This window comes from Marmota flaviventris, chromosome 6 (genome assembly GCF_047511675.1).
Source record: "Marmota flaviventris isolate mMarFla1 chromosome 6, mMarFla1.hap1, whole genome shotgun sequence".
Taxonomy (NCBI): domain Eukaryota; kingdom Metazoa; phylum Chordata; class Mammalia; order Rodentia; family Sciuridae; genus Marmota; species Marmota flaviventris.
In genome coordinates this window covers 32,474,597-32,498,908 of record NC_092503.1, presented here as the reverse complement: position 1 = coordinate 32,498,908, position 24,312 = coordinate 32,474,597, and the positions used below count along the sequence as shown (strand labels likewise).

General features: G+C 39.2%; 1 protein-coding gene across 5 annotated transcripts; it reads left to right on the top strand.

Annotated features, from left to right (window-relative positions):
- The first annotated feature begins 2,137 nt into the window (after positions 1–2,137).
- Arg1 (arginase 1) lies at positions 2,138–16,552 on the top strand. Of its 5 annotated transcripts, none has more exons than XM_027938462.2 (9): positions 2,138–2,243; positions 4,577–4,780; positions 8,681–8,753; positions 11,012–11,186; positions 13,131–13,290; positions 14,671–14,765; positions 15,113–15,217; positions 15,406–15,542; positions 15,773–16,552. In XM_027938462.2, the coding sequence occupies exons 2-9, from the start codon at positions 4,646–4,648 to the stop codon at positions 15,940–15,942; spliced, it is 1,050 nt and encodes a 349-aa protein (XP_027794263.1). In that variant the 5' UTR covers positions 2,138–2,243; positions 4,577–4,645; the 3' UTR covers positions 15,943–16,552. The 5 variants fall into 5 exon arrangements, with proteins under 5 accessions (XP_027794263.1, XP_027794262.1, XP_027794266.1 ...); XM_027938461.2 differs by having other exon boundaries at positions 2,140–2,243; positions 4,580–4,780; XM_027938465.2 differs by having other exon boundaries at positions 2,141–2,243; positions 4,666–4,780.
- The last annotated feature ends 7,760 nt before the right edge of the window (positions 16,553–24,312 follow it).

The following is a 24,312-nucleotide window of genomic DNA, read 5'->3' as shown; positions in this document are numbered from 1 at the left end:
ACACCTGGGGCTCTCAATGCCCCACAGGGAAGCTAGAAGATGCTTTAAAAGGAGTGGTCAGGTTGGTGACTTAAAGAGAATAGCAATTATGCAATTCAAGAAACTGGTGAGGTATATGAGGATACTCATCCTAAACAATAGAAACCTGAGAAATATAGGACAGCCATGAAATAGTGTGTTTTACTTGGATAAAGTGTGATTAATAGGTCAAATGACAGGAAGGCAATCTCAATTTGGTATAGGAAGGAGCTTTCAAAGAAAAAATTCTGGCAATGAAATTTGGAAGATGGCAAATTTTTGTGGGTGAATCTATAAAGTTAATAAAAATTCTAGCAGGTTGTTTGAAAGGAATTCAACAGTTCTAAATATATAGACTGGAGATATAGAAGATCAATCAATTGTAAAAAAGGAGTAAAGAAAAAAAACAAAGAAGGTCATACAATAAAGCATTGTGACCTGGTGCATCCACAAATAAATAAATCAATGGCACAGAAGAAAACTGCTCAGCATCTGACCCATTTATGAAAGGGAACTTGGTATGTGATGGAGGCAGCACTCAGATCAGTGGCAATAGAGGTAGACTCTCCAGTGGTGTTGAGGATACTGATGGACCAGAAAGGGGAAAATAAGAGTTGGAGAATTTACACAATATATCAAGGTGGATGTTGATGGATTAAAGAAGTAAATGTGAAAGATAAACTCTAAAGCAAATAGAAAAAATATAGAAGTAAATGAGTAGAATTTAAAACTCCTAAAGCTCCAGGGCATTAGAGAGAGATTATTCAACTATCTATTTTAAAATTAAGAACTTTGAATGAAAACACATATAAAATTATCAAGAGTCCTGACAGATTAGGAAAAGTCATTTTCAATGTCAACATCAAGAGGTTAATATTTAGGCTATACAAGAATACCACAGGTAAATATTTAGACGATAGAAGCAAAACCACAGGCAGAGCTTAGGAAATCTATTTGGCAAATAATCCTATCAACGTGGTCTGTGAGACCTGGGTTTCCTCACTTATTTGTTCAATAACTCTGTATTCAGTGTCATCGTATATCACTGCTGTCCTAGGCACTGGGAATACCACAGACAAAATCTCTGCTTTAAGTTATTTAAATACTTCACAATGTTTTCTCCCTCAGTAGAAAAAAAGAAGTTTACTTCTTCTCAGTGGATTTTTCTTTAAAGTTACAATCATACAATTTTAAAGTTGAGGGATCCCTTAGAGTATATTACTTTTTAATCCATATTTTTGCACAATGATAAACAACTACTCAGGGGCACATGGGGATAAACAGCTGATACTTTGCCAGTGTTTAATCTTTCAGCTCAGTGGTTCAGAGAGCCACAGTGCCTTGGGCTGAGTATTGGTTCTTCCTCTGTAGCCAGCTGATAATGTAATGCCAAGGAGTTTCTATAGATAGCTACTTACATCTGAGCCTGTTGTGTGGCTAAGAGTTCAAAGACTGTGGCAGTCTGGTTAATAATAACTTCCAGTATAGTTTATAAGAAATAATTTTCCAGTACAGTTGTAGTTTAGCATATAAACTAGAGTTTTATAGCCCTAGCTGCTGTCCTGTACCCAGGTAGCAGGACCATAGTGGCAATAATCCTCTGGGATGGCCAGCCTTCCTTACCCCAGATTTGTTGATCTCCTAGATCAACTCATTTCCAATGGATCTCTTTTTCCTTGGCCCTAGATCTTCATACAAGGGGATCCCTAGGTCTTTTCCAGAGACAAACAGTTATCCAATTCTAGCATTTCTCTGGTGGGCAGGTCCTAAATATATATATATTATCACCCCTTGCTTATAATAGATTGACTTGACACATGGTTCACAACATTTCCACTATTGGAGCAGGAGTGGGGTAGAGCCCCCCAAGATTACCAAAGGAAACCAAACTAAATGATAGACTAACAGTTTTGTCTATTAACCTGCACAGGTTAAACAATGTAAGTTAACAAAGCCAAACTAATAACACCAAACAAACCCTAGAAATCCTGTATAAGCTAGAGTGTCAGTTCCTGTCCCATAGTCTGCTTATCAGCTTCCAACACCAGAGGACCATGGCTGCAAGGGCCCATAGATAAGGTGGCCAGAATGATAAAGTCCAGCTATTTAGAAAGTAGTCCACAAGACAGTGTCAGTTCCCCAGCATTTGAGTTAGGACTCCTACAGCTGTTCCAGAAAGGGAGAAAGGCTTTATGAGATCCAGGAGTCCTAGTCCACGTGTACTGGTGAGTGCACATTTAAGATCCTCAGTGGAGTTTTTTGTTTTGTTTTGTTTTGATTTGATTTGTTTTTGTATTGGTCTCCACATTAGAGGATCCCATTCTCCCCCTTTTGTGGCCTCATTGAGGGGTTTGGCCATAACTGAAAAGTTAGTGATCCATATCTGACAGAATTCAGCACTCAAGATCTGGCAGCTGGTGGAAGGGATTGGAATTGAGCAAGACTGTCTTGTCTGTTTCCTTTTGGGGCCAAGTTGCAGTTGTCTCTGAGTCAGATAGAAACCAAGGTGCTTGACAGATTTGGGCTTTCTTCTTTTAGACTTTGTAGCCAGTTTCACATAGGAGAGTGAGAACCAGTTATGACCCCTTCATGCAGTCTTTTTGGGTTGCTCTGACCAGCAACAGATCATCTACATATTGGAGTAATGTGTATCCACATCAGAGGTCAACATCCACGTCATTATTTAGGAAAGATTCTCAAATCAGAAGCCAGCACCGTCCTGAAGATGGTTGGTGAGTTTTTGAAACCTTGTGGTAGCCTAGTCCAGGTCCATTGACCTTTGTTCCCATTGGAGGCTTTCCAATGGAAGGCAAAGAGGGCTGACTCTGTGGTGCCAGTCAAATGCAGAAGAAGGCATCTTTAAGGTTCAGAATGTGAAATAAGCTGCATCAGCTAGGAGCCGACTTAGAAGAGCGTATAGATTAGGGACCAAAGTATGTAAGGTGATTTTTTGCATGGAAATCTTGAACTGGCTGGTAACCATCAGTCCCTGGTTTCTGGACAGGTAAAAGAGATGTATTCCATGGTGATTGGCAAGGGCTGAGAATTCCATATTACTAAAGTCTGTCCAAATGTTTTTGAATTCCAAATTGTGCCTTATGAGGAATATGATATTGTCTTAGGCATACCAGTATGGTTCCTGGTTTCAATTCCACCCCCACTGGAGGAATGTCTGGGCTAGTCTAGGTGGATCATCCTCTGCCCATACTCCTGGTACTTGGAAAGGGAGCTCTGGTCCCTGCTGTGGTGTACTACTAGCCTAAAGAGGCACCACTCCTCTTCCCAAGGAATTGTGAGGGTTAAAAATACTTGGTTTAGGTTTTCCCAATGATAGGACTGCCTGACCTTTTGCATCAAAAGTTATCTGGGCTCAGAGGTTTCTCAGCAGGTCTCAAAACCATCAATGGCACCAGGTCATCTGGTATGTACAAGATCTCATGGACCACTTCATGGCCTGCTAAATTGTAACTCCAGGGCAATAGAAAAGGGTGATGATCCTGTAGCCAGAGGCTCCCACATTGCAGTCTGTGTTTTTGAAAGTGGGACTACAGGTTGGGTCACCATAGAATGGTGGGCCCCAGTGTCCACCATGAGGTCCATAGTTTGGCTCCCTATGAGCATTTGGACTGTAGGCTCCTGGGCCCACATGGATTCAGGCTGGTCAATACTAGTCCTCATCATAATTTTCGATGGCTACCAGCCCACATAATCTTTCTCAGGGGCATCACAGTGGTGTCTGTGGCATTGATCATCATGGGGGACATGTTTGTAGGGCTGGTATTGCCCTTGAATGACTTGGCCTCTCTTATCCTGGTAAGGAGTAGCAGCAGCCCTTTTGTCTTCCTTCAGTTGGGGGCATTTATTTTTCCAGTGGCCCTCTAAATGGTAGTAGGCACATTGGTTTAGTCTCAACCTAGACCAGGTGAGGTGGTTCTTCCATCCAGACCTTCTGGCTCTGCATCTGGCCCTGATTTTGACAGTTGTTTTGGCTTTGCCTGGAAATTCTTTGAATTTTATACCCAATGGGAAGATGAGTGTGGAAGTTTACATTTTTATAGGCGTCTACATAACAGTATTATATTTTTTGAGTTCATAGAAAGTGCTTTTTGTCCCATTTTTTTAGATTAGTCAGAGGTTTTACCACAAAAACAGGCATAACATCAAGTCTGTTGCCAAACTTAGCTTTTAACAGGCAGAGAAACAAAAAATAGAAAGTCCTAACTACACGGAGTTCTTTGCAGACGTTTTTGCTGATATTTTGTTAATAAAACCAATTATGGTGAGGGTCTCTGGAGAAGCTTAATTAAGATTATTTGGTGGAGGAGGGGGTGCCACTACAGGTTTACCCAGTTATAGACATGGTTACTTATGCAATTATGAAACCACATATAATTTTCAATTGCCTAAAGAAAGATTAACGTCACCCAGGTGGCTTTTTAACAAAGACAAGAACAAGGAACATAAATAATGCTCACTTAATTGGAGACCTGAGCTCAGAACAATCGGGTTCATTTGAACAATGTGCAAGCCTTCCTGTTGACTCTGTCTTTCTGCTCAGTAGGTGGAGCCAGGTGTCCTCATTAGAATAAAGTAAACACATTTAACCCAATTATAAGTGGCAAAAAAGATGTGCCCTCTGTCTTCGAGTGTTGCAGTGTATGGCAACCTGAGAATACCGGTGCAGCAAAGTGAAGTATCAAGGACCATGAGCTACAAGTCAAAATCCATAGGGGTTATCGGAGCCCCTTTCTCAAAGGGACAGGTGAGTATAAGGCCTCCGCTTTGAATAACTTTACTTTATTGGAAATTTGGGACTTTAAAACATGTAAGGTGTCACTTTCCGGTTACTTATGTTTTTCTGTACAATCTGGTTGAGGAAAGGACATTTTAAAGTCCTCTCACCATTTCGAGACATTACATAATTATGGTCTCAAACCCAGTTACTCCTATGGCTCCCAATCTCAGAGTCAATTTTGTTTGAAACTGAATGTTTACTCGTTTACTCATGTTGAACCAAAATATTTTTATTTTGTATTGAAATGGATTATTTCTTCAGTGCAGTGTCTCGTTTAGCTTTTGTTGTTTTTGGTGTTTGTGATGTTCCTTGACTATCCAGAGGGAGAGGAGAGTTTAAGAAGACTCATTTGTTCGGTTATGTAATTCGTTGAGTAGAAAAATTTAATCAGTGGTGATCTTCAGAATTGTTTTAATTTGGATAACCTAAATGATAGTGTTTTATGCAACTTTGTCAATAATTCATATTATTTTATGGTTTAATGATTCTTTGAAACTGTTGGTCCATGGGCTGGTAGAATCTGTCCTGTATCTTCCTGAGTGGGGGGAAAATACTGCAAGTTGGAAACACTGTCTGGACTAAGGGTTTATGAAATTTTCAGTTTGTCTTAGAGCTATCTAAGTGTGAACCAACATATATCATGAACATTTAAATTAACAGTTCTTTTCCCTGTCTGGACACATTCATATTGGTAATTATAATGAGATGACAGGATGCCTTCCAGACTTCAACATGGTCTGGGCTTAAAGAGGAAAATTAAAAAGTCAAACCGAACAGGACAGTATGTGAGTTGAAATTCCAAAGGTTGAGGTTTTTTGGTTTTTTTTTTTTTCTTTCTTTTTTTAATGGACTCCTCCCAGGTTCTAAAAATTTAAGAAGACTTTCACCCCTTTTAATTTTGAAATCTTGATGTGCACTCTGACTTTTTACTGCAAAACAAATTGGGAGAGGTCAGAGGTTAGAGGCCCCAATTGCATTTGGACTGTCTGTAAATACTGCTTCCCTTGCCCTGGAAACCCTCCAAACAGGCCTCCTAGAGCACAGGGATGTCCTGCCGACACGGGTGTCCTTTAAAATCCACAATATCCTCACCTATTTTTCAAACAGTTTGTAACAGTAAGAATTGAAAAAAGCAACAAAAAGGTAGGAAAGAAACTCCACATCATGCACAACAAGAAGACTAGGAAGCTCTACTCCATGTGTGTATGATATGTCCAAATACACTCTACTGTTGAATGACTCCAAAGAACAAATGAAACATTTTTTAAAAGGAAGGAAAGAAGGGAGGCAAATGGAAGGAAAGGGGGAGAGAGGGAAGGAGTCCAAACATGTTCTGGCCCTGGAGCATCTGCAGAAGCCTAACCCTGATGAGGACAGCCCCTCTGGGGACAATGACAACCTCTGAGGTATAGTGTGTCAAAGTGCCACTGAATGCATTTCCCATTCTTAGTAATCCCCCCCACCCTGCTCTTCTCCCATTAAAACATGGTCATGATAATGAAACTTATTGTCTCATTGTTGTCAGGACAGAGAGAGATTTTTCTATACTAAGCCATAAAGGAGGTGTGTGTGTGTGTGTGGGGGGGTGACAAACATATAAGCATTTGTTCCTATTTAAAAGGGATAAAAATTTGACACAAGGCAAAAAGGGAAGACTAGAGGGCAGATGATAGAAGGTCGAGTCTGAGAAAGAGCTCCTTTCTCTGCCTTGCCCCTTGTAAGGCATCAAGGAAACAATAAGGTAGGTATTGGTTTTATCTAGTAGTTAATAATGTTCAGAGAGGTGTGGTAATTTGCTCAAGGTTACACAGCCTTGACTATGTGATTCCAGACAAGGCTGCTTCATTCCAAAGCCTATGCCCCTGACTTGCACTGATGCCTATTCAGAGAGCTCAATTCCATAGTAGATCTGATACTTGTGGTCCATTAGGGACTGGGCTCCATTTAAAAAGGCAGTGGAACTTAACAAGCAGTTTCCAAGTGGACAGATGAACCAAGCAACAGGCAAAGATTCATCCCGAGAAGCAGTTTGAAGCAAACAAATAAAACAAAGGCTAGAAGATGTCACTCTGAGAAGTTTAACGACAGCCTTACAGCACATACAGTGTCAACTAAGGGGTAGATGAAATTTGTTCTAATGTTGGAAAGGGCAAGGAGAAAAAAAGGCCAGGGAGTTTTGTCAAATTGTTTTTGACCATCTACTGTTTGTCAAACCTACATGACAACATGTAGTGCCGTAAAATAAAGAAGTTTAGATTGAAATCGAACAAAGGAGAAGAGACAAAAATACCAAACTAAAGACAGAATATGAACCAAGTAGCACCTAATTGGGAGTTAAAGAGGAAGAAAGTCCATCTCCTTGGTCAACGGTTAGTCATCTCCTTGACCAAGAAGTTGGTCAGGGGGTACAGGTCACAGGTGGTATCAGGTTACCTTATACAGGAGGAACAAGTTACCATGCTATAAGGCAGGGCAGGGTAAATGTAGAAAACAGTAATGTACCATGTATCTCAAAATAGTTAGAAGAGATTTTGGGTGTGCTCTTTCTAGTGACATGATAAAAGTTGAAGGTGATGGATATGCTAATTACCTGGAGTTGATCACTACCCAATGTATACACTTGTCAAGACGTCACCCTGTACCTCATAAATCTATCCAAATATTGTATGTTAATCAAAAATAAAATACAAAAAAAATTTCAAAAGGATTGAAGTAAAGGAGCAAAATGTGTCAGGAAGAGTGTGTGCCAGGGACAGGAATTTGACAACAAGGATTTGCTTGGCACCTTGGACAGGCCACCTGTCATTTGGGGAAGAAATATTTGCTTACTTTGGGGCCACAGCCCCAATCCTAGGATAAACACGTCTCTTTTTGCATGTCTTCTCATCTGATAAAAAGATTTAACTTGATGTATCTAAAAGTCCTGTTGGAAATTAAAATCAGAAAGATATTTTTTTAAAAAATGATTTCTTGGGACCCCTATCAGTGGGGACTTGAGGTGGACATGCTGGAAAGGAGAGGCGTGTCCATTCCCAGGTGTGGAATCAGCATGGGTGTAGTTTCTTATGACTGTTTAAACAGGTCAGAACCTGAAATTTCTGGGGTGGTCTTTATGATTTCAGCTCCCAGGTGGTGATTTTCCTGTTGCCTGCATTCACCACCCCAAAAGTCCCTAGGTACTGCTGTGAGGACCTGCATGCAGGCTGGTCTCGCCCAGACCACGTTCTTTCCCTTCTAATGCCTTTTGCCCAAGCTGTTCCCCTGATTTGCAAAATTTCTCTATCACCCTGTCATGTTTTTCTGACCACCTCATCATGTTGCAAGACTTGGCTCAAAGATCATGTGGCCACAAAGCCATCACTGACCCACCCTGCCTCTTGCAGAGTTAGGAGTACTGTTTTGTTACTAAGACATCTCATATCTGTGTTGACGCAACTACCCATGTAACTGGTATTAAACACCCACATTTTCTATGGATTTATGAGTGGCTCAGAAACAGGGGCCTTTCCTTTTCATTATTCTATCTTCATCTATCAGGGTGCTTTGTGCTGTGTGGATAGAGTGCTGTGATGGGAAGAGGGGCTGCAGCATTGGAATCCTAAGAGCAGGATATAAATAGAAGCTCTGCCACTCATTAACTGTGGTCCAGCAGGAGAACCTCATAACCTTCATGATGGGATTCTGTTCCTCCAATTTGGCTTGGGGGTAATTCAATCTACCTTGATGTGAAGATTAAACGAGAAGATTTAAATTCCAGGGTCTATAGGATCTTACAAACTGATAGATAGGATTCAAGTAACGAAAAGTTCTTGTGGGAATTGGATGGTCACGATCATGACTGAAATACTTTATTTTGTAATTGTTCAGCCACGAGGAGGGGTGGAAAAAGGCCCTACAGTCTTGAGAAATGCTGGTCTGCTGGAGAAACTTAAAGAACAAGGTAATTTTTAAGTTGAAAGATGATCATCCCGATCTCCTTCCTAGTGAAATGAGAACTCCTGAGAAAACAGAATGTTTGTAAGGATGTTTATATCACAGAACTGCAGACTAACCATGCATCTGTATAGCCACATGGTACCAGAGAGGCAGGGTTTGGGAAAAGCACTCAGTAAGCGTTATTGGTGGAACTTCTCATTCAGAAGTTTTGTCTTCCCAGCTGAAGTGCTGTACAGAAGAACCTATGTGGCAAGAACTGTGGGGTTGGGGAGGATGCTATGGGAGCTAGTAGAATTAAATAAAAACCAAGAGGTTTCAGGAAGGAGACTACCAAAAGAGGATCCCAATTTGTGAAAGAAAAAAAAAAAGAAAAAGAAACAGTAATAATAGTAATAGGGGCACCTAGGTTTTACATAGTGGGTATGTGTATGCACACACATTTATATGTGTAAGTATGAAAACGAAAAATTATATGTTTGTTAAAGTTGAGGCTTAAGTATATGTTATCTTTATATTTGAAAAACCCTGATGAAGTGTTAATGAGGTCATGGAACAACTGAAAGCTTCATGTATTTCTGCTAGGAATGCAAAATGATACAGCCACTTTGGAAAGCAGTTGGACAGTTTCTTAAATAAACATTCATTTACCTTTTGACCCAGCAGTTTTACATATTTTCCCAAGAGAAGTGAAAATGAAAATGACAGACAGGAACATAGGTACATTCAAAAACAACATGATATGTGAAAGAGACAACAAAAGACCACATACTGTATGCTTCTATTGATGGAAATTCTAGAAAGACAAAAGTATAGCAATAGAAGGCTAATCAATGATTCCTGGGGGTGGGGATAGGAATAAAAGGAATGAAAGCCTGGCATGGTGGCGCATGCCTGTAATTGCAGCGGCTGAGGAGACTGAGGCAGGAGGATCATGAGTTCAAAGCCAGCCTCAGCTATGGCGAGGCACTAAGCAACTCAGTGAGACCCTGTCTCTAAATAAAATACAAAATAGAGCTGGGGATGTGGCTCAGTGGTCGAGTGTCCCTGAGTTCAATCCCCAGCAGCAAAATAAACAAACAAAAAAAGAGAGATGGAAATGTTCTGCATATGAATTGTGATGGTAGTTACAAGATTATAGATATTTCCAAAACTCATCAGTCTGTACATTTAAAAATAAGCAAATTTTAGTGAGTTAAGAATTATAGCTCATAAATCTAGGAAGGAAGGAAGGGAGGGAGGGAAGGAGAATAGAAAGCTTGGGTAAATGGACTTGGTTAATTTGGTCACATCTCATGTGAGATGTATGATACCTCTTGGAGGTGTTACTGAATCACTAACACCCAGACATAATAAATGAACAATGGCTGAACTGATCCCAGTACACAGTTTTACAGGAAGCTTTCTAGTTTTGAAACCTTTTTCAGGCCCTTTTAGGAAGCACACTCAGATCCTTAGGGACTTTGAGTTACCTACAATTTTTTTCCTATTAAAAAACTACCAAACTTGCTGAAACAGAGGCTAGGGGATAAGCACATACTTGATTCTGACAGCACCATCCGGAGCCAGGTCCTAGAGGACCGAGGAGGAAGCTGAGTTACTTCAGCAGGTGACAGTTTGGATCAGGACACCTCAGTTTTCTCTTTGAAAGCCACTGTTACCAGGGCCTCTGTAACAGAGCTACCATTGAGAGCCTGGGGCTCAACTTTCTTTATTAAATGGAAAAAAAAAAATGTGGTAAGTAGAAATTTTCAGAATGGCAAATGACCAAAAGAAAAGAAACCTGAAAGAAAAACAAACCTCAACCCGAATAATCATTAATACAGAATCAAAAAAAATTTAGAAAATGCTGGTGTAATCTCTCTTTGGGGTGCTTTAACTGTTTCTTGATTACAAAAACAAAGTATGCTTATTATAGCAAGACAGAAAGTACAGAGGCAGAGAGAAACAGAGGGACAGTGGTAAGGACAGTGATGCCTCCTGCTAGGTCCAAACCAGAAACTGCCACTGTTCTTTTAGTGTCTGCTCTAACTGGATTGCTACAATAAGTGCTCATTGAGGGCTCGGTATACAGCTGGTGCCAGAGTGAGGTGGTGATGCCGACAGGACAATGTCAGGCAAAAGCAGGCATGATTTCCACCTTCACCACATTTACAGTCTTTTGGCCTTTGCTTATACTTTTGAAAATAGACTTATTTTATACATTTGTAACCAAACTGATTTGCAATCTGTTTTTATTTAGTAACTTGAAACTTTTAATTGCAGAGTGTGATGTGAAAGACTATGGGGACCTGCCCTTTGCTGATGTTCCTAACGACAGCCCCTTTCAAATTGTGAAGAATCCAAAGTCTGTGGGAAAAGCCAACGAGCAGCTGGCAGATGTGGTGTCAGAGGTCCAGAAGAACAACAGAGTCAGCTTGGTGCTGGGTGGAGACCACAGGTCTTATGTAGTGGCTATCCCCCTGGGGGCGGGGCACAGGCGGCAAAAACACTGACCAATATTTAACTCTATTTTTTGCCTTAAAAACAATTTTTATCGGTTCCTACTTTTTTACAGAAACAGACTTAGATGAATTTGCAAAGTCTCACAATATCTTTATGTTTATCAATTACAGCAGGAAACAGGAGTGGATTTTAGCCAAATAGTCCAGGCTTCTATTTCTAAATAAGTGATGCTTGTTGTCAGCTAATTTTTCCTGATTACTTATAATACCTAGAACTCAATTGGTTAGCAAGTTTTTTAAAAAATGTAAGCACCTTTTTTTTTTTGTATCAGGTATTGAACTCAGGTGCACTCGGCCACTGAGCCACATCCCCAGCCCTATTTTGTATTTTATTTAGAGACAGGGTCTCGCTGAGTTGCTTAGTGCTTCACTTTTGCTGAGGCTGACTTTTAATTCATGATCCTCCTGCCTCAGCCTCCTGAGCCACTGGGATTATAGGTGTTTGCCACTACACCCAGCTATAAGTATCATTTTTTTTTTTTTTTTTTTTGCTGTATAATTTTTCAGCAAGCAATTACATCACCATTTACATTTGTAGTGTCAGATATTCAGGTTATTTTCAAATTTTGACTATTATACAGTATGACAATTATTTTTGTGGATGGAGCTTTTTTAAATGTTTGCTCTCAAGGATGCTATTACCGGAAGAGGCCTAATGACATCAAAAAGTAGACACATTCTTGAGCTTTGATATGAGAGTCAATGAATTCACAACCCTCAACTTTGTGTTTTAAAGCCAGCTGTTACCAGGGCTTCTCTAACAAATATATAATTGAAAGAGTGGGGCACATTTTCTTTTTTTAAGTGGAAGAAATTGTAAGTGGAAATTTTAAGAGCAAAAAATGCCCAAAAGTCAGGAAACCTAAAAGAAAAAATGAAACTCAACCTGGACATCAGGCACGATTGCTTTCCTTTTGAGAATCTGATAGTTCTGGATTCTCTGAATGATGCCTTAATGCTCACAAGTTGGAAACTTGGGCATTGTATAGTAAATTCAAATCTTTTAACTTTTGTGCAAGGCACGACTTAAATCTTGCATTCTGGCAAAATATTTGGAGTTTAGAGTACTTGGGATGGATTTGAGGGGCCTCAACTCAGTCAAGAGTGGAACATCAAATGTGCAGCAAGATTGTAGACACAGCAGAGGCTCTGAGCACAGAATAGAGTGAGAGAACCAATGACTGTAGTGTATGGAAGGATTGAGTGATGCTTTCCTATTATGAAGGAGTCAAATTTTAAGAAAAATTGACTTTGTCATAATTCACTTCAGAGAATTAAGTATCTGCCAAAATGGAGCTGGATTTAACTCTAAGAATTGAGCAGTATCTCATGTGAAGGAATCTCTTGTGTGGCTAGGGTTTGATGCATATTTATTTTTTTTTTGGTTAAACTATATAATGCAATTTTATTACAAGGTGACTTAAAAATATTTTAGTAATGATAGCAGTGTAACTTAAACATTTTAGTAAGTATTAAGTGTAAGCTATACCTTCTCTATTGTCATAATTGTTTAATTGGCATCTAATTTAAAAATCTGTAAGAAACAGCTACTTGAGCTGGGCATGGTGGCTCATGCTTGTAAATCCAGCGGCTTGGGAGGTTGAAACAGGAGGAACATGAGTTCAAGGCCAGCTTCAGCAAAAGTGAGGTGCCAAGCAACTCAGTGAGACCCTGTCTCTAAATAAAAATACAAAATAGGGCTGGCAATGTGGCTCAGTGGTCAAGTTCCCCTGAGTTCAATCCCTGGTAACCAAAAAAAAAAAAAAAAAGCTACTTGGACTTAAAACCTAGCAGGCAGATTAAGTGAGCTAATGATATGATGTAGGTATGTAATGACATCGACAACTTGAAGTTCATATAAACTTTCTTCTCTTCCAAAGTTTGGCAATTGGAAGCATCTCTGGCCATGCCAGGGTCCATCCTGACCTTGGAGTCATCTGGGTAGATGCTCACACGGATATCAACACTCCACTGACAACCCCCACTGGGAACTTGCATGGACAACCTGTGTCTTTCCTCTTAAAGGAACTGAAAGGAAAGGTAAAAGACTGGTTGGTACTCCTTTACAAAATAATCTTGGCAAGTAGGAAGCATCCTAAACCATTTTACATTGATATAATTGCAAACCATTTTCTCTATGCTAATAAGCAAAAGAATGGTTGATAAAGGGGGTAATGTTCTCTGTCTTTACTTTTCTTCATAGTTTGCAAACTGACTCCATAGGCAATTGTCTCTCTGTATCTATGGGGCATTGGTTCTAGGATACTTAGCAGATACTAAAACCTTCAAATGCTCAAGTCTCTTATACAAAATGGCCTAGTATTTGCATATAACCTATGCACATACTTTAAATCAGTTCTAGATTACTTACAATATCTAATACAATATAAATGTTATATAAAGAGATATTATTCTTTCTTGTTTAGGTGATAATGAAAAAGTCTGTACATGTTCAGTATAGACCAAACCATCATAAGCCTACCTCTATTTTCAATCTGTGTTTAGGGGAATTCACAGATGCTGAAGAACATCCTCTCTCTGGATTCTTAAACTACCGCTTAGAGGTTCAGAGGTCATCAACTTTCCAAAACCACATCAAGTATATTGTGAGGGAAGGAGCAGAACTCTGTCTCCTGGTTCCCATCTCTTCCCACTACACATCACACCACCTCTCCTCCTTATGAAGTGACCCCTGTAAATCAGAGCTCTTTAAGAAAAAGTTTTCAATGCAGATTACAATGATTTATCACTTCATATTGACGGCAGAAAGCACCTTCTTTTCCAGAAGATTTAAGATAAAATTCTAAATTGAGATTTAACATTGTGGCTCACAATTTTTATTGATGTTATAGTATATTAATATCTTTATTGATAATAATTATATTTGTCCTAATGACGATTCAAGGGGATTCAAACCTTGTACTGTTAAATGATCAGAAGTAACTTTTTTTTTTTTAAACTGAGGACCAAGAAATGTGTTTATAAAATTGCAAAATGTCAAGTTAACATATGGGAACAGCCAAGGTTGGCTCCAGGACAAAGTGGTTATCAGTCATCACCTTATGATATGAAGAGCAGCAACGAGTCTTGTCCTACATTCCCCTCAGCTACTCTAGACTTAATCCAGAGGACTTGATCTTTAGCGAGAAAGAGAAGAAGGAAGCTACTAAAGTAAAGAAAGCACATTCATTTCTTTAGTTTTGAGGAAGCAGGACCCAGCAGACTTGGGGCACAGAACAGGGAAATGCTGTGTTAACATGGTAAGGCAGGCATTCCGTTTATTCATCTTAAAAATAATATCCTCTAAGTTTATATTCTAAACATTAAGATATATATAATCCAACAACTGTCCTCAACATTACCTGTAGGATTTACTCAAGAGAAACACATTTAACTAAAATGGAAACATTGCCACTTTAGATCCCTGATGTACCAGGATTCTCCTGGGTGACTCCCTGCATATCTGCCAAGGATATTGTGTATATTGGCTTGAGAGACGTGGATCCAGGGGAACAGTAAGTTTATTCCTTGATGTGATTTGTCTTTATTTTTTCTTTTGTGTGTTAGATGTTTACAGCCCCAAATGAACACCTCTATATACAAACACACACACACACACACACACACACACACACACGTATCTATATACATTTACACACACATGTATCTATTCAGGCTATGTATATCTTGACTTGCTGTTAAAAATCAAATAAAATTACATGCATACAGTTCACAGAACTTAAATATTTTATATACTCTTTACCAGTGATCTTTCTTTTTAAAAAAATAAAAACCAGGGAAGAGGAGGGAATTGAGTCAGCTTTATTAATTATAGATTATTTTAATATCTCTTCTCTGATAGCTACATTGTGAAAACTCTGGGTATTAAATACTTTTCAATGACTGAAGTGGATAAGTTGGGAATTGGCAAGGTGATGGAAGAAGCACTCAGCTATCTACTAGGAAGGTATGATGCTCTCGTGTGCATGACATAAGACTTGCTAATGATACTAACTGATGTAAGTTATTAATGAAGCCTTTGCATAAAAATTATAGAACCTTTGGGTTTGCAGAATAAGAACTGTAGTTGTCTACTAAATATTAAACCACCAACTTTCAACTGAAATACTGAAATCCTTTCCCACTTCTTAAAAGAAAGAAAAGGCCAATTCATCTGAGTTTTGATGTTGATGGAGTGGACCCTGCTTTCACACCTGCTACTGGCACACCTGTCGTGGGGGGTCTATCCTACAGAGAAGGTCTGTACATCACAGAAGAAATTTACAAAACAGGTAGGTAAAAACCTGAGACAATAAAGAAGCAAGTGTACACTTGGCTAGTATGTGTTTATGCTCCCTGATCTGAAAACCCAGCCCCACCCATCACTTGATGCAATAACTAAAGAATATTATGTTGGGTCACTATCTCTTTACTACCAGGTAACTTTTGAAGTTAGGCTATGCTGATTTTAAAATAACAATTTTATAAATTACATTATTCACATTTTTTGTTGTTGTTGTAGGGCTACTCTCAGGACTGGATATAATGGAAGTAAACCCATCTCTTGGGAAGACACCAGAAGAAGTAACTCGAACAGTGAACACAGCAGTAGCAATAACCTTGGCTTGTTTTGGAGTTGCTCGGGAGGGTAATCATAAGCCTACAGTTAACTACCTTAACCCACCTAAGTAAGTGTGAAAACAAGATATAAAAATCCCAGCGCTAACAACATAATTACTAAATCTAATAGTATACTTAAGCCTATAGTTATCCTCCTCAAAATCTCTTCTTTCAGAAATTTTTTTCCAATTAGTATGAATTCTACCAATTCCTGCTTGAAAATTCAAGATTTGAAAATTCAAACTTTTGTACAATTAAAAGTGTGTATTTCCCATTTTAGCAAAAGACAACTTTAGAGAGAGGCATGTTAATTTCCAAATAATGTGCTGGCACTGAAAAAAAACACTCACCAATACAAGCTCTCCAGTGAGTGTTGAGAGCTGCAGCCAAGTCAAAATGGTGCCTGGCATTTTGCCAGAAGGAGCAGATCCTGCTGCATTGGGTGCCGGCTATTTTTGAGCCCTGGCGGAGTTCCTAGAGAGTTTGCGTGGGTTGGTTGAGTTCCGGTTGGGCTCTTGCGGAGTTCCTAGAGAGTTCGTGTGGGTGGAGTTCGGGGGTTGAGTTCCGGTTGAGTGCTCAAAAAGTTCCTGAAGTTCTGGTGGAGCTCTCGGGGAGTTCCTGGAGAGTTCGTGTGGGCGGTGTGTGGCGTGGGTTCTAAAAATAAAGTTTGTTCCTGCTTGAATCTTCAAGTGGCTCGTGATTTGTGCCCAGCCAGTGTGCACCATATGGTGGCCCATACGGGGAACACCTGAGGGTAAGTGATAAGGTAAATTGCTCGCCATGAGGGCAGTGCGAGAAGATGGGTAACCATTTAAAGATTCTTCTTTCATTTTGTTTTGCTTTTGTTTTAAGTTGCCTGTCCCTGGAGATGGGTGGGACGGCAGAAAGACCACTCACATCTGAGAAAAAACTATTTGCGTCTGAGGAACAGATAGGGAGAAAGGACGGATGGATATTTCAGGAGGATAGAAAGGCTGATATAATGAATTTTTGTTCCATTTTCTCTTGGTTTTCTTTTGCATTATCTTAGTGAGGGGTATCTTCGTCACGGAAATATGGAATTAAAAATTAATAAGAATCAAACCGAAAGGGCGATAAGTACAGTGCTAGAAGAAGGAGGCATCTCAGTAAAATCAAGAACAGTTAGGGCATACGTTAAGATGATACAAAGGTGTAGCCCATGGTTCATTAAAGAGGGGTTGTTAAATATATCACAATGGAACCATCATGGTGAAGATTAAAAAAGATACAAATGGAAAGCCCAGGAACTCTGCCAGTTGGCACATTACCATTATGGACGTTGGTACAATCTTGTTTGCTTAGTCTAGGAGAAGACATCTTACCTCAAGTAAAAGAGGAAGTCTCTCGAGTTAGTCAGACAAAGCAAAAAAGTTTAGAGGAGGAAGGGCTATCAGGGGAGAAATTACAACGGGAGGTTGCTACTAACCCCTTTCTGTCACCGAGGGGCATGGGTGTCCAGCCAACAGCTCCGCCTATGGAGACAACATATGCTGAGTGGCCTTCGACCCCCATAGTTGATAGATGGGATCCTGAGACAGGACCTCAAAGATTAGCATGCCCTGTATTTGAGATGGCAGGAGGGCAGCAAATTCATCATGCTTTAGATTTCAAAACAGTGAAGCAACTAAAAGAGGCTGTAACAACCTATGGTCCTCAAGCACCCTTCACTGTAAGTATGGTCGAATCCATTACCAACTTGAACATGACGTCAGCAGATTGGACTAGTATGTGCAAAATTGTGCTAAATGGAGGACAATATCTGTTATGGAAGGTTGCGAATCAGGAATTTTGCACGGAGACAGCTAGGCGAAATGCAGCTGCCGGTTATCCTCAGAGAAATCTAGATATGCTGTTAGGAAAGGGACCTTATGAGGGTCAGCTGCAACAAACTGGATATGATCCTACCATATACTCACAAATTGCTGCAGATGCGGTTAGGGCATGGAAGACTTTACAAGGACACGGAGACTTACAAGGTCAATTATCTAAGGTAATACAAGGAGCTAATGAACCTTACACTGAATTTATAGATAGGCTTATACAAACAGCTACCAGAATCTTTGGGGATACAGAACAAATGATGCCATTAATAAAGCAACTAGCCTATGAACAAGCAAATAGATGGTGCAGGGAGGCCATTAGACCATGGAAACATGGAGATTTAAACACATATATTAAATTATGTAGAGACATTAATGATCAAGGGCAAGTCTTGGCAGCTGCAGTACAACAGGCTTTAGGTGCCAGGCCAAAACCATGCTACAATCATGAACAAACAGGACATTTTAAAAGGAGTTGCCCCATAGGAGGAGGGTTTAACAAAACTAGGTATCAAAGGGGTAGAATACCGGGTATTTGCCCATGATGCCATAGAGGGAGACATTGAGCTAATGAATGCCATTCTCAAACCACCATAGAGGGTACTCTGTTATCAAAAAAAGGACAAGGACCAGGTGTTTACCCATGATATCGTGGAGAAAAACATTGGGCTCCATTGCCAAAAAATGGACAGGGGGGCCCCATGCTCTGGGGCCCATGACCACAAATATACAGGGCACTGGAGGAACCCAGCAACACCATCAGGGTAGTGCCCAGGACATATTATCCATTAGATCCCTCACTAGACAAACCAGAGGGAGCGCAGGATTGGACATCTGCGCCTCTGCCAGAGCAGTACTAACTCTAGAGATGGGAGTTCAAATCATTCCCACAGGGGTAAAAGGGCCTCCTCCCCAAGGAACAGTAGGCTTATTATTGGGACGCAGTTCTTCTACTCTAAAAGGACTTATGATAAGTCCTGGGGTAATTGATCCCAATTATGAAGGTGAAATAAAAATTATAGCCAGTTCTCCAAGGGGTATATCAGTAATTTCACCAGGGGATAGAATAGCACAGTTATTAATAATACCCAGCCTACATGATAAATTTTCCAGTCGTACTATAGAAAGAGGTTCCAGGCGATTAGGCTCCACAGGTGCAGATTGAGCTATGCTTTCTTTAAATTTAGGCTCTCGCCCAATGCTAAAACTAAATATTCAAGGACAAGAATTTAATGGGCTACTGGATACAGGTGCAGACCTTAGCATTATTCCTTGTCAAGAATGGCCAAAACATTGGCCATTACAACAAGCCACTCAAACGCTTTGAGGCCTAGGAGTGGAAACTAATCCCCATAGAAGTGCGATGGTATTAGATTGGAAGGATCCTGAAGGATGTGAAGGAACTATACAGCCATATGTATTGGATCATCTTCCTATAAATTTATGGGGACGAGATGTTCTAGATCAATTAGGTCTGACATTAACAAATAACATCAATTCAAATGTGCCCACTATTATGGCTAGACAAGGTTTTAAGAAAGAAAAAGGATTAGGAGAACAAGGACAAGGTATAGTGGCACCAATACAAATAGATCAAAAAACAGATAGACATGGATTGGGTTTTCAGGAGGGGTCACTGAGACAATAAAAATTACTTGGAAATCAGAAAGGCCAGTATGGGTTCCTCAGTGGCCCCTGACTAAAGAAAAGATACAAGCAGCCCATGACCTGGTCAAACAACAATTAGCGGAGGGACATATACAACCTTCCGTATCTCCCCATAATACTCCCATTTTTGTCATCAAAAAGAAATCTGGTAAATGGAGATTATTGCAAGATTTAAGAGCCATTAATAATGAGATGATTATTATGGGATCTGCTCAATCGGGGATTCCCCAGTTGTCTGCTTTGCCAAAAACCTGGTATGTTTTAGTTATAGATATTAAAGATTGTTTTTTTTTTTTTCCAATTCCAATTCATCCTGATAGTGCACGTTTTGCATTTACTATCCCTGCGCTGAATCATGAAGGTCCTGATCAGAGATATGAATGGAAAGTACTCCCTCAAGGGATGGCTAACAGCCCAACTATGTGTCAAATTTATGTTAACAAAGCAATCCAGCCACTTAGAAATCAAAATCCTGAACTACAAATATTTCACTATATGGACGATGTATTATTGGCACACAAAGATAAAAACACATTGCTAGAATGTTATGTCACACTTACAAATTTATTAAAAAATTATAATCTAGAGATAGCAATAGATAAAGTACAATTAAATTTTCCAATTAATTATTTAGGAGTTCTATTATCCTTGACCATGGTCCATCCACCAAAAATTCAAATACGAGTAGATCAACTCAAATCACTTAATGACTTTCAAAAGTTATTAGGAGACATAAATTGGATAAGGCCTTATCTAGGCATACCAACAGGAGAGTTGGGACCTTTATTTGATATCCTAAAAGGTGCATCAGATCCAAATTCACCCCGCATATTAACGCCTGAAGCAAGAAAGACATTACAAATCATTGAAACATATATGGAAAATATGCATTTGGATAGAATTGATATAAGTTTGCCTTTATTATTTATTGTACTACCAACAAAAAATATTCCTACAGGAGTATTTTGGCAAGAAGGTCCATTATTATGGATACATTTATCTTATTCTTCTAACACTATTCTTACTAGGTATCCTGAGGCTGTAGGACAATTAATATTCAAAGGAATAAAAGCAGCAAAGGGAGTGTTTGGAATTTCTCCCAATAAAATTATTACTACATATACAATGGATCAAATTGATGAGTTAGCTAATGAGTTAAATACTTGGGCAATAATCATGTGCAAATCTAATGTTTCATTTGATAACCACTCACCATCTAATCCTTTGTTGTCTTTTTGGTCTTCGCATCCTGTAGTTTTTCCAAAAATGACAAGAAAAACACCTATCATGAATTCTCCAGATATATTCACTGATGGGTTAAATAATGGTACAGCAGCAGTAGTTACCCCTGATCAAACTTTTACATTTTTAGTACCCAAACAATCAGGTCAAAAGGTAGAGCTTAATGCAGTATTACAAGCTTTTGTGATGTTTAAAGATTCTGTATTTAATTTATTTTCCGATAGTCAGTATATAGTTAATGCTATAGTATCCCTTGAAGATGCTGGTAGGATTTCCCCTTCCTCTACTGTTTTCTCTTTGTTTTCCACTATTCAAAGTCTAATCTGGGACAGAAAAGATCCATTCTTTATAGGACATATCAGGGCACATACAGGATTGCCTGGAGCCCTTAGTTTGGGCAATGATTTAGCAGATAAAACTACACATGACATACATATTTTTTCTACGCTAGAAGAAGCTACAAATTTTCATAAATCCTTCCATGTCAATGCAAATACTTTAAAAAAGCATTTTAAAATAACTAAGGAACAAGCTAGACAAATAATAAAACAATATCAAAATTGTGTGATGTTTTTACCACAAGTTAATCTTGGAGTCAATCCTAGAGGACTGGTACCTAACCATATTTGGCAGATGGACGTCACATACTTGCCAGAATTTGGAAAATTAAAATATCTGCATGTTACAGTTGATACTTCTTCCGGATTTTTGTTGGGCTCCCTTCATGCCGGAGAAAAAAACTAAAGATATTATAGCTCATTGCTTACAAAATTTTGCCACTGTGGGTGTTCCAAAACAGTTAAAAACAGATAATGGCCCTGGCTATACTTCTACCTCTTTTAAACAATTTTGCTCATCATTTGGCATTGCTCATATAACAGGAATCCCATACAATCCACAGGGACAAGGCATAGTTGAAAGAGCTCATCAAACTATTAAAATGTACTTATTAAAGCAAAAAGAAGGAATTGGGAAGGGGTATTATATTCCCCAAAGATAAACTTAAAATAACCCTTTTTACTCTAAACTTTTTAAATTTGGATTCATCAGGACTTAGTGCTGCGGAAAGGCATATGTGTCCAAAAAATGTGCATAAGCCCAAGGTACTTTGGAAGGATATTCTAACAGGACAATGGAAAGGTACTGACTCAGTAATTGTCTGGAGTCGGGGGTCTGTTTGTGTGTTTCCACAGGGAGAACAGCAGCCCATTTGGATTCCAGAGAGATTAACTAAAGCGATTTCTACAGACCAAAAAGAAGATGATTTGGCTCAAATCCATAACAGCTGATATCCAAAACTCCAGTTTGGCTATCCTTACATCTGCGACAGAACCAGGATGCTTTTTTCAATATCTATTTTATTATTGCACTTTCCCACATCATGAAGTTCTATTTTGTTTTTTGAGCTCATACAGACCTAGGTTAATGTTTTGCTGATCAGTTCTATTTTTTGACTATAGAGTTTTTAAACATTGCAATGGAGATTTCGCCTGTAAAAAGTTATAAGGCCTTTACTATTATGTTATGTGTTGTATGTATTATATTATGTGTGCACACTTGTGTTTTGTGTTATATGTTTGAATGTACATATGTCCACATATCATATATGATGAGCGCTCATGAAAAAATGGATCCAAATATTTTTTTTATTCACGTGATTTAAATGGTTTAATTTAAATTGGGTAAACAACTGTTGAGGATTGTTTTAACATGTGAACAAAAAAGGAGGTTAACAGATCTGTTTGTTTACTTTCACCTTTCCTTTTCATTATATTTAATAATTCTCTTGAAGATAATGTAAATTGTTAAGAAAATTGTTTTCTTTTAGTGCCTTCTGGAATGTTACATAATTTTTTCTTTAGCCATTATTGCCAGAATTCCTATATTCATCCCAGTGCTGGTGAAGACAAAGATAAAACCAATCTACAGCTTCTGCAATAGCCATCACTGAACTGCTTGCAGAATTTGCCTGGACTATGAATCACTTGTACGCATTGTGAACTCACCTGTATGCATTGTGAACTATCTGTTGGTGCAGCGACTTGTGGTAGTGTTGGGGTATTTTTGCTGATGATGTCATCGGTGGTACAATTTTTCAAAAAGGAGCCGTCAATTGGCTTGGTGTATCTTCCTCCCTTCTGCTTGTCATGATCGTTCAGCTAAAATTTGGGGGCCAACAGAGGTGAGGCAAAGAACCTCACCCCCCCGCTGGTACAAAGACCTCTCCACAGGTGTGGCTGTATACTGGACTGGTAGTCAGTGACGGGTAAGATCCAATTACAATGGTACCAACCTAAGACAGGAGGCTGACGCCTTGAGGTCAGCTCATCCGATAACGGGTAAGGACCATATGTACTATTGGACAACCTAAGGCAGGCACAGTCCCTAAGCCACATGCTTGTTGTTTAAACAGAGAGGGGGAGATGTTGAGAGCCATAGCTGAAGGGGCCCCAGCAAACTTTCAGACTGCCAGCTGATGATTGGCTCACAGCACCCCAGCAACATCTAGCTGATTGGCTCCTCTGCGGTGATGCTCATTGGGCTGTTTCCCTGCCCTTTCAGACCACGGAGCTGCTCATTGGGGGACTTTTTTGGCTCCGCCCACGCAACCCAGCCAATCGGCCTCAAGAGCAAGAGGATTATGGGAGGTGGAGAGGCTTGTGGTTGAGAGAGAGGCTTGTGGGAAGCCGGTGGTGCCAGATTGCGGCAAATTCAGGAGCCACTTGTCAAAAGAAACGAACTTTATTTTTAGGACCACACACGCCAAACAAAACAGCTCCTCAGGAAAAACCCTCAGAGCCCAGCTGCCACCACCGGCTTCCCACAAGCCTCTCTCACCACCACATGCCTCTCAAATGTTCAACGGCCACATATAGATATTAACTTCTACACTGGATAGCATAGGAACAAACATTTCTTTACTGTTGAAAGTTCTATTGGACAAAGGTGCTTTAAAGTAGAAAGAAAAGAGAAAAGAAAAAAAAAAGAAAAGAAAGAAAGAAGAAAGAAAGAAAATGAACTTTTTAGGAAATAATGAAAATAAAGGCATTTTCTTCCCTCAGCTAAATAAAGTTTCTACTTTCTATTGATGTCTCTGATGTGCAACTCTAAAAGTCTATTCAAGGAAAATCATATTCCTACTTGCCAATGAGAGAAATATGAATTTTTAATAAACAAATTGGAATGGACATGTCTGTGAGAAAGTCTGATTTTCACTTCTTCTATTCTATTGTATAATACCAGAGTCACAACTATTCTCAATCAATGATTTCAAAGCAAAGCAAAGCAATATAATCCCAAGTCAACAAGAATTTATTAAGACTATGTTAAAATTAATATTTGGAATCATATAAAGCATAAAATTTCTGGAACTTGAATATGAAGTCTGTAAACCTTAGTTATGCCATTATCTAAATTTTAAGCTGAACTTGTATGGCAAATAAAGATATAGTGATTATAATGATATGAACTATGAAAAAAATGAAAATCTAAGAGAAATGTATTTGGAAATAAGAATTAGAATTACAGCTGGTTCAATTCACTAATTCTTTTTTTAAACCAGTAACTCTTAATTCCTAGGACAATTTTAGTCATAAACTAGGGTAGAACACCTCATGGAGTAGCTCAGTTCCCTGGCAGTACAAAGCCTGGAAAGACATTCATTCAAATTTAGGTAACTAAAGAAATCATA